General features: G+C 40.3%; 1 protein-coding gene and 1 long non-coding RNA gene across 2 annotated transcripts; one reads left to right on the top strand and one right to left on the bottom strand.

Moving 5' to 3' along the window:
- The first annotated feature begins 368 nt into the window (after positions 1–368).
- Positions 369–7,980, top strand: LOC137155982 (uncharacterized). The gene is made up of 3 exons (XR_010920629.1): positions 369–515; positions 2,755–2,863; positions 7,848–7,980. It is a non-coding gene; the product is annotated as an uncharacterized lncRNA (long non-coding RNA).
- Positions 2,775–7,253, bottom strand: LOC137155981 (pulmonary surfactant-associated protein A-like). The gene is made up of 3 exons (XM_067552448.1): positions 6,047–7,253; positions 4,168–4,287; positions 2,775–3,253 (listed from the first exon to the last, which is right to left on the bottom strand). Exons 1-3 carry the CDS (start codon positions 6,207–6,209, stop codon positions 2,877–2,879), a joined length of 660 nt encoding a protein of 219 aa, XP_067408549.1. The 5' UTR covers positions 6,210–7,253; the 3' UTR covers positions 2,775–2,876.
- Positions 7,981–13,241: the final 5,261 nt, after the last annotated feature.

Raw genomic sequence — 13,241 nt, 5'->3', positions numbered from 1 at the left:
AGTTTTGATTGAAATAATGAAGTACTGCTGGGAACAACATATTTGCAGACACTACTCCACATCCATTTAGTTACCATAGACTATAGTGCATTAGCAGTGAGATTATTACACTGAATGACAAAAATCGTCATTTTAAAATGATGAAAAAAGGAAATTAGAAACACCAGTATTGTCACCTTATTTGTCACTTATTTTTGCAACCAGGCTAATCAACTAATTTTCTGGCTTTAATTGTTCAGGCAGTGTTTCTTCTTTGACTCTGAGAGGCAACTTAGAAAGCATGATGTATGGTATCATTAGCAATTCTGTTCTTTGCTTTCTAATCTTACCTTCTTATTAAAGTCTTAGATGTCTCTTTCAGATCTCTCTGATGCCGGCCAGTTGCTTTGCCTGGGATTCCATTCTTGGCTGTCAGCCTGAAATAGAGGAAGTTTATCTTAAACAGCTCTGTTCAGCATATCGAACAAAGGAAGGTAGCTGGGAATAAGATTAGCCTGCGAGACAGAAGGGATCAAGTAAGGCTGACATTACAGTGCACACAGCTGATTAGTTGTAATGTAGGTTCCTCTATCACCTCCCACTTTCTTGTACTTAAAGTGACACAATCCTTTTAAAGTAATGATCAAGCACACTTAATCTGACTTCACCACGTATGCCTCGGATGATTTGTCCAGAAACACAGTGAAAGGATTATCAGATGGTCTATATACTGTCAAAAGCTATATTTTAAGAGTCGCTTGTACCTTATTAATTAAGGCATTCTTGGCAGGGAAATGGTTTGTGGTGTTTTATAAATCATCACTGATTAATCACGCGCAGCTATGTATTTATATATTTTTCTTGATTTGCCCCATTAGGGCCTGATCAAGTCCCACTGAAGTCCAATGGGACTCTTTCCATAGACATCACTAGACTCTGCATCTGGCTCCAAAGATAGGCGAAGTGCAGCTGGAAATCTGGAGCATTTATCAAATATATGAACTGTTGATGGTCAATTTTTTTGTCAGTTTCATGGAAAATTTCAAACATCAAAGACTTAAAAGGCTTTCACAAAATATGCTTACCTATTTGCCACCAGCTCTGTGGTGAAAAAGCTGTTTTAGCATTAATGTGGCAAAGGGGAGTGAATTAACACTAACGTCCTTCTTGGAAGGGAGAATTTCATTACAAAAATGCACAGTCCACATGTGAAACTCTTTGCCAGAGGACGTTGGGAAGGCCAAGCCTATAACAGGGTTTGGAAAGATCTGGTTAAATTTGTGGAGGATAGGTCCATCAATGGCTATTAGTCAGGGTGGACAGGGATGCAAAACCATGCTCTGAAGTGTCCCTCGCCTCTGTTTGCCAGAAACTGGGAATGGGCGACGGGGATGGATCATTTGATTATTACTTGGTCTGTTCATTCCGGCTGAAGCACCAGGGCACTGGTGTAAGACAGGATATTGGGCTAGATGGACCACTGGTCTGAGCCAGTATGGCTGTTCTATAAAGCGAGCTGGCCTGAGTATGCTAGTGACTAAATTCTCCACTTTATTCATCTAACAGATAAAACTTGGAAGCTGTGGGGCAAGCTTCTTCTCAGCTGTCCCTTGCCAATGTGCTTCAAGATCCAAACCTGAACTGACAGGGCTAAACTCCAAGTCTGTCTCTCGGTTAAGAATGGCAACAAATACATGTGGGCACTTTCTGATATTCATCCTTGAGGTGGTATGAACATTGTATGAAGTGGATATATATCCATAAGCACTAAACTTTGACCAGCAACTCAGTTCTTACATACTGATAAATAACCTTCATATTGCAATGAATCTCTGTAATTACTGACCTGACTTAGATTTGAACCAGCACCTGAGAGATGCTCTGATTTGCATAACCAATCTCTTGAGCCACCAGTCCACCAAATTAAAATTAAAAAGCAACATTATATTTACCTGAACCTTATACTATTGAGTCCAAAGTCTCTTCTCACGTGAGTGAGAATCAGGAGAAAATGTCTCCGGTTGAGCAGATAAAATATATGTTTTATAATTAGGAGGTAGGGGTCTTATTGTCTGCATAACTTCATAAAAATAGGATATGGAAAAACTGTTCTCAAATCAGTCCATTCTACAAATAATGACAAAAAATTTGACATATTACATAGTACAAACAAGCTAATACTGTGGTGTGACTACAGACAAAGGCAAGGTATGGGAAAATGCATAGAAAAGGTCATCTGGAGTTAAATATCTCCCAAACAGTGCTATTTTAAGTACATAGCTGTGTTATTAATTGTATTTATAAACTTTCTGTCAGTTTTGGTCAAAATTAAACTATGTTTCTACGAGTTATGGCCCTTTGTGTGATTTTATGACTTTTTTGGATTGGATGCCGACTAATATGATGCTCAACAGTATATGGTGTAGATAAACTGCACCACTTCCAGCATCTACATCCAGCCTCATGATGACCACCAGATATGTGCCTAACGTATGATATTAATAACATTTTTCTTACTCATGGGTTACCCCTTCATGCCCAAAATGGGTCCGGTTGGTAGTCTAGACTGGCATATCAAATGTAATTAAACACTGCAAATTCTGCTTATAAATGAAACCAGAAGTACTGTGGGGTTGATAGGAATCCTGCAAATTAGCCATGACTGGGGTTACAAGTATCTCTCTATTTATGGTTAGCAGGTTAGCATTGTCTTAATGAACATCATGAAGGAAGCTAGTGCATCATGACTTTATTGAATTTCATTTTCTCATACAGAATAATCACAGAATGTCACTAAGTACAATGCTGAGAACACAGATTCTTGTTTGTGGACGAAAGACAAAATTCAAGAGACTCTACAGAGGTCAGACATTTTAAAAGAAAGGTAGGAGCAAGGATTAAAATTCACAGATAGTGAGGCGGTCATGGTTGCAAGCTGTGTTATTCCAGGCACCATAAGTGCACATCTCCACGCAGTTTTCTGCCCCGGTGTCATTGGGCTTACTTGGCAGCCAGTTTGTATAATTCAGGGCTCTTCCATCCACGAAACTGAATTTACCTGGCATCCCATTCCCCTTTATGCCCAGATAGGCATATCTGTTATATAACTTCACAATACTGAACACAGCATTATTCTCCCCCTCATTCCTGGGAGATGCAATGGAGCCGCCTGCCTTTTTGCACACTTCCAATGTGGTCTGAAAATCGACTTCTTGTCCATTGGTAGCAAATATTTTTTCTCCAAATTTTGTAACGGTCCCATTCAAAGCAAAGACTACAATGGAAAGCAAAATATCTTGTTAAACTTTTTTTGGATCACTCTCACGATTGCTGCTATACTGGGACTCCCACTTACAGTATTCTTCTATAATAAAATAACTCTTCAGAATAAAATAAGGAACACATATGGCAAACTTCATACAACTCCCTCTCCCTACAAGATGTAAAACCCCACCAGTGCCAGGGCCATTGCAGTATATACTCCCAAACACTGCCCTCTGCTGGATGGAATGTCAATGGCATGTGAATTTGAGTAGGTGGTTGCTCTTCTTGAATGAACCCAGGTCTATAGATTCAGGCTTATGGGGCTCATGTTAACGGTGCTAAAAACAGCTCTGTAGAGGTCATGCTCAGGCTGGAGTTCGCGCTCTGAAACCAACCCTTTTCTCCGGGTATCAGAGCCGGAGTCCAAGTGCCTTTTCAGATGTTTTTAAGTGCCATAGCTTGAGTCCAAGTCTGTAGACCTGGGCTCAGAGACTGCAGATTTGAGGATTTCAATAACTCAGTCATAGGTCAGGGGTCTATTACAGGAGTGGGTGGGTGAGGTTCTGTGGCCTGCGTTGTGCAGACTAGATCATCATATTGGTCCCTTCTGACCTTAAAGTCTGAGTCTGTGAGGTTCTGAAATACAGTGTGGATTCACCCAGCTCTTTCATTCTCAGCTGCATCACTTCTGCAACAAGATTATGAGTAAACCACTTATCCTAGCCAGAAAAGCCAGCAGATTCAACCGAATAGACAGAGAGAGCCAATCAGCTGAGTAAGAAGATGCCATTTTCACAGTCTCTCTTTTAGGAGTAGAACAGAACTTTAAAAAGGTCATTTATTGCTATTCTTCTCTAGGTTGCTTTAAACACACACACGCACACACACCATAATATTAAACAAACGAGGATAATTTCTTTTCACCTGATGGTCCAGGTGGCCCTCTCTCCTCCTTCTTGCCTTGTTCACCTCTTGGCCCTTGTGGCCCAGGAAGACCATCTTTTCCAGGCAGATGTGCCACAGCACCCACTGGCCCTGGGGGACCTGCAGAATACAAGAATACTTGACCAACTCCTCAATGAGCTTCTTCCCAACGGATTCTGATTTTTCCCCTCCCCCTCTGCTGAATTGCCATTAGTTGTTGGTCTCCCTTCATCCCACCATCACTACCTACCACTATGACCCTTCAGCTGCCCAGCCTAACTCTCTTTGCCCACTGTAGTACTCAAGAATTGTCCTTCTCCCCCTTTCAAATCAAAGCGCTCTATCCCATCGAGCACCTGCCCATCACCTCGATCACTTTGCTTGTATGCTGTACCCTCTTCTTCCAGTCTTTATTATCTGCACATTGACTTTTACATTGTAAACTCTTGGGAGATAGGGCTGTTTCTATATCTTTGTAGGGCATTTAGCACAATGGGGGGGCCTAACCCTCCTGGCCTTACCCACACTACTAATCATAAACAATGAAAGGTCTGATCTGGCAATATGCCAAGTGCTCTCAACTGTCATTAACATATGTGAGAGGTGAAGGGACTCAGCACCATGTAGATTGGGATTAAATTATTTTCCAGTTCCCCAGAATGATCAGCTAGAGAGGCAATATATATATCCACAGAGAGAGAGAGGTATATACATATATGTACAGAGATAGTGGTTTGGCTATATGCGAGAGCCTTGGAGTAGAGCTGCTACTCCTCCAGATTTAGAGGAGCCAGCTGAGGTGGTTTGGGCACCTGGTAAGGATGCCCCTTGGTAGGTTTTCTTTAGAACTCTACTGGCATGTTCCACTGGGAGGAGGCCCTGAGGCCAACCCAGGACATGTAGGAGGGATAATATCTCCCAGCGGGCCTGGGAACACCTGGGAATCCCCCAGGAGGAGCTGGTACCTGTTGTGGAAGAAAGTGAGGTCTGGTCCTCCCTACCCTCCAGGCTGCCGCCCTGAACCTCACCAGGAAAATGAGGAATAAAGGCATAAAGGAAAAGAAGGGGAGAGAGAGACAGGCATTCACTGACAGAGGTCCTAGCGAGGTGGTGGAATCTCCATCCTTAGAGGTTTTTAAGGTGTGACTTGACAAAAGTCCTGGCTGGGATGATTTAGTTGGGGTTGGTCCTGCTTTGAGCAGGGAGTTGGACTAGATGACCTCCTGAGGTCCCTTCCTTCCCTAATCGTCTATGATTCTATGTTTAGATGGAAAGTTGAACACTGAGGCCCATGTGATTGGTACGCACTTCCAGCACTACAGACCAGGCTGGAACGGCATCGAGCATCTTTAACATTTAGTTACTTTTATAGTGAAATCATGATCTTACAGAGCAACTTCCCTTAACCCAAGTAGTCCCACTGACATAAAGGCAAGTAGGACATGGCTCTGTAAGAAGCAGTTCACTACAAACTGGAATTGTAGTATTCACATCACATGGAAAACAATTCCAGATTTGCATTCTTCTGTATGTTATGCAGAGATTATGTCTAAATGACAAAAAAGGGACTTTTAAAAACTGAATTAGCTGAATACATTTGGAACAACCCCTTTGCCCCCATCATCCCAGGAGAGACAGGGTATGATACCTTTGCAATCGCATTAGCTGGTTGTATTATAGCCTAGGAGGTGGAGTAATATTTTGAAAAACACTTAAATAATCAAGTACCATTAACTTTCAATGAGACTAGAACGTCTCACTATCTGTTACTTTTGAAAATGGGACAGAAAATGCAATAAAATAGAATTTAGTTGATCAGATGCAATAATTGAATACAGTAGAATATCTAAATATCTGGGTGGGTAATCCCTGAAGTTACCTTGCATTTGTGGGTCTCCTTTCAAACCAGGTCTTCCATCTTTACCAGGCAATCCATTCTGTCCAGGTTTGCCAGGAAGTCTTTCATGCTTATCCCCAGCATGGCACCTCACCAGCAACAAGGCTATTGCTGTGACTACGTGAAACAATTGGGGCAATGACATCGTTTGAGGCCAGCTATAAAACAAAGCATATTTACTACCCAGTGATGCATCCTTTCTTTTAAAAATTAAAAATGATTGAGAAGCCTCAATTCTTTATTTCAAAGTAACGTTTTCTACTTGGAATTGGAATCCTTTTAGCTTAGTCTTTTTTCCCCAGTGATACTAAAGTCATTAGCATAATCATAAAGTGGTTGGAGTTTGAATGATTATTACAGTGCACCAAAGCCAAACAATTCATCCTTTACCATATACTCATCTGTCTAGAGGGCAAAAAACATTTTTTTAATAAAGCTGTTGATTAATTTATCTAATTTTTCTTGTTTGACAAGTGCAGTTCCAGTATTATTTATGCAGCAATAGGTAAGCATGTCCAGTAAAGTGAGGAAAAAAGCAATCAACATTTACATTCTCTTAATCGTTTTTATTTTAAGAGGGAAAAGCAACCCTTCAGACTTTCTTCTTTTTCATCAACCTCTCTGTCTTCACTGTCATAAATTTAGCATTTTTTTAAACACCTCTGTATCAGCAGTGATTTCCCCAGTAAAAAGTAGACAGGTGTATTAGCAACTGAGGAAATGTAAAGAAACTCTGAAAAAGCATCTAAGATGGAAAGTTTAAATTTAGACTTTAAACTAGATTTATTTTTTTTTTGTAAGTGATGAAGTTCATCTTACCTGTCAGCTCCAAAATCAAATGAAAAAGGAGTGTGATAAAAGTTCAATTTATAGTGTGTGTAATTTGAGATACATTTTTATGTCTATGGGAAATGTATAGTGTCTGTAACTGGATATACACTTGCCTAGCAACACCGACTTTTGATAAATTACAATGAATGACATTTTTGTTTGTGTTTTCTTAACATATATAAAGGGTTGTACAAAGCATTTGAAAAGTCTAAAGGCCAACCATGTGATGATGCTTTCCCATTTTGTTGAACTAAGATATTACATTTTAATTGGGTAAAACAGTCTTAGAGCAGAACAACTGATGATTGCAGAATTGTTTGTCCTGAGTTGTTTGTAGGATATAATGTTTCCATAGATCTTCCACTTAATCTAAGTTTTAAATAAGTACATATTTATTGTGATTGTAAATGTCACTGAAGATAAAAACAAGCCAGAACACAGCTGACTTTTATTAAATACATATTATTTCCTTACATACCATAGTGTAAAAGTGTCATATGTCCATCAGTGACTGGAGATGAAAGACCATGAGTAAATACAATCTAACACAATAGTGACAAAGCATACAAAACAGTCACACCACTCCACCTATGCCCCTATTCAGGGTAACTCCCAGACAAGAATTTAGTTGACCCTCTAAATTAAAAGTAGACACAAAGAATATTGTAAGAGGAACTCCATATCCCATTAAGAAGAATAGTTCAACATGATAATATGAGGGGGATCATTTCACTCATGAACCAGGACACCATATGCTTATTGAGATTAAAATCCCTTTACACAGCTCTGGCAATGCAAAGAGGCCTTAAAAGTGGGTGGAAACATAGTGGAAATGGAATCCTTCTTTATATTGCCTTACATTTTCATTTCCCTGGTGAAAGTTGTTCCCATGTAGTTGCTATTCAATGATCTACATTAAATAAACTGCTAATCACAGTCCTGTTCACAACAGGTGGGTCTGACGTCACCAAATCAGCACCAGAACTGGTACAAACCAGTCTCCGCCCTGGTAATCTCAACAGCAAGACAAAGGACTGAGAGAGAAATGAAGATTGTAGCTCACAATAATGACACTGAACTCAGGGATTTACTGGATCATGGGATTGAGGCTTGCAGCACACTGGGGGGAAATCAGTTGCTGTCTGAGCTGTGCATGTTCTTTAAATAAACAGAGCTCATCAGTCTCCAGTTGCTCCTACCAGTGACATCGTAACTAAATTGTTCTGAGATGTAAAAAGCGTGTGCGTGCACACACACACACACACACACTTTATATATGTAACATCCAATAATGACATTGAAAGGACATTAAGACAAAATCCACCTCTCAAAAGTTAGGAAACACCAGACAACGTTGCCTTACAACCTTAATTCAGCTCCTTCGTGCATATGCATTATGATTCATTCTATAATTACATGATGACATACTAACTTTTTCTGAAGGATTATGCCTTATTCAGTGGTTGAATATTTATTTGATATTTCTTTTTATTCTCTGTATTCATTAAGTGGTCCCAGGCCTTATTTGCACACACCATTCAAACCCTGTATATGGATTACGAAACTACTAAATTTCCCGTTTGCAGTGTTGTTATAGCCATGAGGGTCCCAAGATATGAGTGAAACAAGGTAGGTAAGGTAATATGTTTTATTGGACCAACTTCTGTTGGTGAGCGAGACAAACTTTTGAGCTCCACAGAGCTCTTCTCCATGTTGAAAGTTGGTCCAAATAAAAATATTACCTCACTCACCTTCTCTCTCTAATTTTCTCCTGGGCATTTCTATGGTGCTCTTACTATACATGTTAATGAACTTAACTTCACAGCATCCTTGTCAGGTGAGGTGTTGGTATTATCCCCATTTTACAGATGGGGATCTGAAATGCAGAGCGATTAAGGCTAAAATTTTCAAAAGTGCCTACCAATTTGGAGTGCCCAGCTTCATTCCCCGAGTCCGTGCTTTCTGAGAGTACTTAGCATTTTATAGAACTGCATATGCTGAAAACTCCAACGGACTTTGGTTGCAGTTGTGCACACTCAGAGTTTCTGCAAATCTAGCTCCAGACATCTTCCATTGCGTCATCTGTGAAAAGTTTGGTTTAAGTGACTTGCCTAGCATCATTGGCAAAACAGGCATAGACTCCAGTTGTCCAGGGTGGCATTTGACTTCCCTAATCATGAGGCCATCCTCTCTCATTCTACACTCCTTTTCCTTATTCACAACACAACTTCCAATTTCTGCAATAAATTGGGGGTCCTACAGAAAACAGCCTCCATTATTGCACACACTTGATGCATTCCCAGAGCACTGTGTGGAAAAAAATAGCATGTAGTCATATAATAGAGATTCTGTCATTAACGGTAACAAGAGTGAGGCAGGTTCCCACCTAGGCCTCAAATACACAACCTCCTGATTCTCAAATGTTTCTCTGAAAAAATCCTTTTCTGAACAAATACGTAATCACTGGTAGTTGATGCTTCCTGGAACATTTAATTAACTTTTCACAGCTGAGTACAGATACCAAGAGCTTTCTGTGTGTGTATTGTTCTCAAAAATTACAGGGCAAATATCAGTTTTCATAAACTCTAATACATCAGTGCATATAACAGCCACTCCTGCAGTGATTAGGAGAAAGTAATAATCTTATTATGGCTGAACCTGAAAAGGATTTATAAAAGGCATCCGAACTTCAGGCGTTTCTCCAAATTGGTCTTGGTGCATGCTAGAAGCCAAGAAACTGCACATTTGGGGAAGTGCAAAAGGGATCTGTACAGGAAACCCTGTCCATCTCAGATATAGACAGGGCCCCTGTGGTCTGGAGTGACCTTCATTTTTTTCTTCTTCTTATTTTTTGTATTACAACAGTTCCTAGAGGCACTGTGGATAGAGATATTGAGAGACAACCTTTGTACCCAATAGCTTTCATTCCAAACAGACAGGAAAAGCAAAGAATTGGAGGGGAAACAGGCACAAAGAAGGGAAACAACTCACCCGAAGTCACACTGTAGGTCAGTGGCAGAACAAAAAAGAGACCCAAATCTTGGCCTTTTTAATGTCAATGTGGGTTTTGCTATTGTCTTCAGTGGCACCAAGATTTCACCCCAGCTCTCCAGCCTCATCCCAGTCCAGTGGACCACGCTGCCTCCCTAGAAGTTTCTCAGCATCTGAATGAGCAGGTTACTTTGCACATCACTAGCTGCATCATTAAAATGCACCACAAAGTATTGCTCCTTTCACGGTGTCTAAGACAAGGGAACCCACTCATTCAGATGCTATAAAACAACAGGAGAAAATGAGAGAAACTTTAGACATCCGTCAGGTCCTGCTGCCTGGCATTCCCATGCATCCAAATCAAAGAGAAGAGGTTACTGAGAAGATGCAAGTATTCAGGCTGACCACTATGTTAAGTCACCCACAGCAGCCTCCGCATCAGGCTTTGCTTTCGGTACTGTGGTGAAGTCCTACAAAAGAGGCAGATTTCCTGCTATTTGCAGGACTATAGTGGATCCCTCTTTAACCTATTTATCACTCAGCTGGGTGTTATCCAGCAATATAAGGAAGGAAAGTCTTTCCTGCTGTGTAATTAAATCATAAAATGATCAAATGAACTGATGGGCTACACTGTGCTCATCAAAGATAGATAAAGCCAAGAGAGTTTGTCTGTAGAATAACATATCTTCCTTCTTCACAAAATGTACGCCATTCTAGTCGGTATATTTTTGGCCAATGACTTTAAAGAGGCTATTTTCCAAGTGAGGATTCAACATTTTGAAGCCCACGCAATTGATATTATATCAAGAGTTGCTATTCTATGCCAATTTTGAAGTAGCTATCACATTGTGCCTTCTTAGACTGGTTGGGAACTTTGCTTATATGGCTCTGCCAAGGACCCCCTCTTTTACTGCCCCCCAACCCCAAATATGCTCCATTCTCTAGTATTGGAACTGAAAGTTTTGCTGCAAACCTTAAACACTGGGTATGAAGTGGCTCTTTACAGTGTAGGATAGGGAAATGATCTCTCCTCTGCATGGTGTAGAATCCAGCACTATGCAGGCTCTCTGAGTGGCAGCAGGAAGGTCTTGAAAATACGAAAAGACAGGGCTAGAGTTTCTGCAGTACCTTCTAATGGTTTGAGGACTCACCTGGGAAACTGCTCCCCTCTGGCTCCACAGGTTGGGGAAGTGTGTGAGAAATTTCTTACCCCCTTCCATTTATGAGGATTCCCAATGACCAGCCCAGCTACCCAAGCTGAATGCTGAGTAGTAATAGTAGTGGCAGTGTGAGCCAAAGCTCTTTGAAATCAGTGACTAAACTCTTATGGATGTCAATGGGACCCAGGTCACTGCTGGCAGGCTCTGCCCAAACTTTCCCTTTGCTGAGATGGTGGTCAGATTTGCATGTGGTTTGTGTCGGGGCTGTAAAATCTATTAAGTTGACATATCAGAAAGATATTACTTGTTCAGTGGTCATATGATATAGGAGAACCTTGACAGAACTGTAAAATACTGTAAATGATCATTTCTATAGTGTTATAGGGAAATATGGTATTTGACACACACAAACAAAAGGGGCAGCTTGCAATACAGCTAAATGATTTAGGATTTCCAGTGCTTTCATCATTGTCTCCCTTTATAATAACAGAGTTGAATTTTTTTGAAGGGCTTCATAGTTCACAGTATGGCCTGAGTCCTGCAAAGAGATGCAAGTAGGTGGATCCGCCACGTATTGCTCCATTGAAGTCTGTCTGTGTGCATCTCCTTCCAGGGTTGAGACCCGTACCCTAACATACTAAACATAAAAACGTAATATTACATAGTGTATGCTGCATTATCCAGGTATGTTACTACAAGGGAATCTACGGAGTATCTTAGCATGGGACTCCTCAAACACACTAAGCCAAACCTTACCTAGAACTTACTCAATCACAGTGAGACTTTAATTAACCCCTCGTCAAAGTAGGCATAGTTCTATTTACAAATCAAAACCTTTGATAATTACTATCTCCTTTAATAAGCATCAGGAAAGAAAATATTACATCATGATTTTGTTTCTTTCCGATAAAATAATCACAGAAGACATTAGCTATATTGATGAGAGAACAGGGTCCTTTCTATATCTGAGAGACAGAATATTGCATAGACTCTGCACTATGAAGTGACTGAAAAGATATGGTTTAAAATTCACAGATAGTGAGGCGGTTCTGGTCACATTTTCTTCATTCCAGGCACCATCAGTGTATATCTCCACACAGTTTTCCCCTCCTTTGCCATTTGGCTCCTTAGCGTGCCAGTTGGTATAATTCAGAGGTATCCCATCTAGATAATGGAATTCACCTGGAACCTCACCCTCCTTTATACCCAGATAAGCATATCTGTTAAACCGTTTCACGATGTCCAAAATAGCATTGTTCTCCTCCTTGTTTCTGGGGGTGGCGATGGAGCCACCAGCACTTTTGCACGCTTCTAACGTGGTTTCAAAATTGACTTCTTTCCCATTGGTAGCGAGTATTTTTTCACTCACTTTTGTTATCGTTCCTTCCAAAGTAAGGACTGCAAAAGAAATTGAAAAGATCTGATTAGTTTGTTTTCATCTTATTTTATACTGTCTGTGTTGCTTCTATACTCCTGTGAAGGGATAAAAAACATGATGAAATGAGAGAAAGGAAAAAAAGGGAACATTAAAAATAGAAAGGGGAAAAAAAGAGGAAAAATAAAGCGAGATAGAAAAGAGGAGTGAAAAGAGTCAGAGAAAAAGAGGGTGAAGAGGAGGAAAAAAGGAGGCACTACTTCTGTCACAATCCCACCACCTTGTTAGTTTTTCAGCTAGTCAATATAATTCTTCATCTATGGATATCTGTCTCTCCTCCTACAACTTAAGTGTCCACTTCTTCCCCATACTAAATACAGTTTCAGATCTTCTCTATTATTTGCAATCAGTAGAGTTGACCGAAATGTTTCAAATTTTAACAAGAGAAAAGGAAAGTAATTTTGACAAAATCTTTGATTTTTCTCCCCACTTTTCCCCACCACAATGACTGTGGCATACTGAGGATGGAAGCACATACAGTTGCCTTTGTTTGGATTCCCAAGACTTAATTTATCACACGCAACAAAATACCTTTAAACAAGATTTTTTAATGCAATTTAAATGAATGTGAGTGGTGTTTCCTTAAAGGTCCTTGCTACTCTGGGAGAATCAGGCCCCATGTCAACTCTCCATAGCTCTCATCTTCTTTCGAGAAGAACTGTGGTGGCCCTGTATGGATCCTCCTGCTACTGGATGGGATCACCGTACACATGCAAGCTGACAAAAAAAAAATTCCTTTGATGATAAAAGAAATGTATAG

This window comes from Emydura macquarii, unplaced genomic scaffold, assembly GCF_026122565.2.
Source record: "Emydura macquarii macquarii isolate MOO-44397 ecotype Brisbane River unplaced genomic scaffold, CSIRO-AGI_Emac_v2 contig_1390, whole genome shotgun sequence".
NCBI classification, from domain to species: domain Eukaryota; kingdom Metazoa; phylum Chordata; order Testudines; family Chelidae; genus Emydura; species Emydura macquarii.
This window is presented reverse-complemented; position numbering and strand designations above follow the sequence as displayed.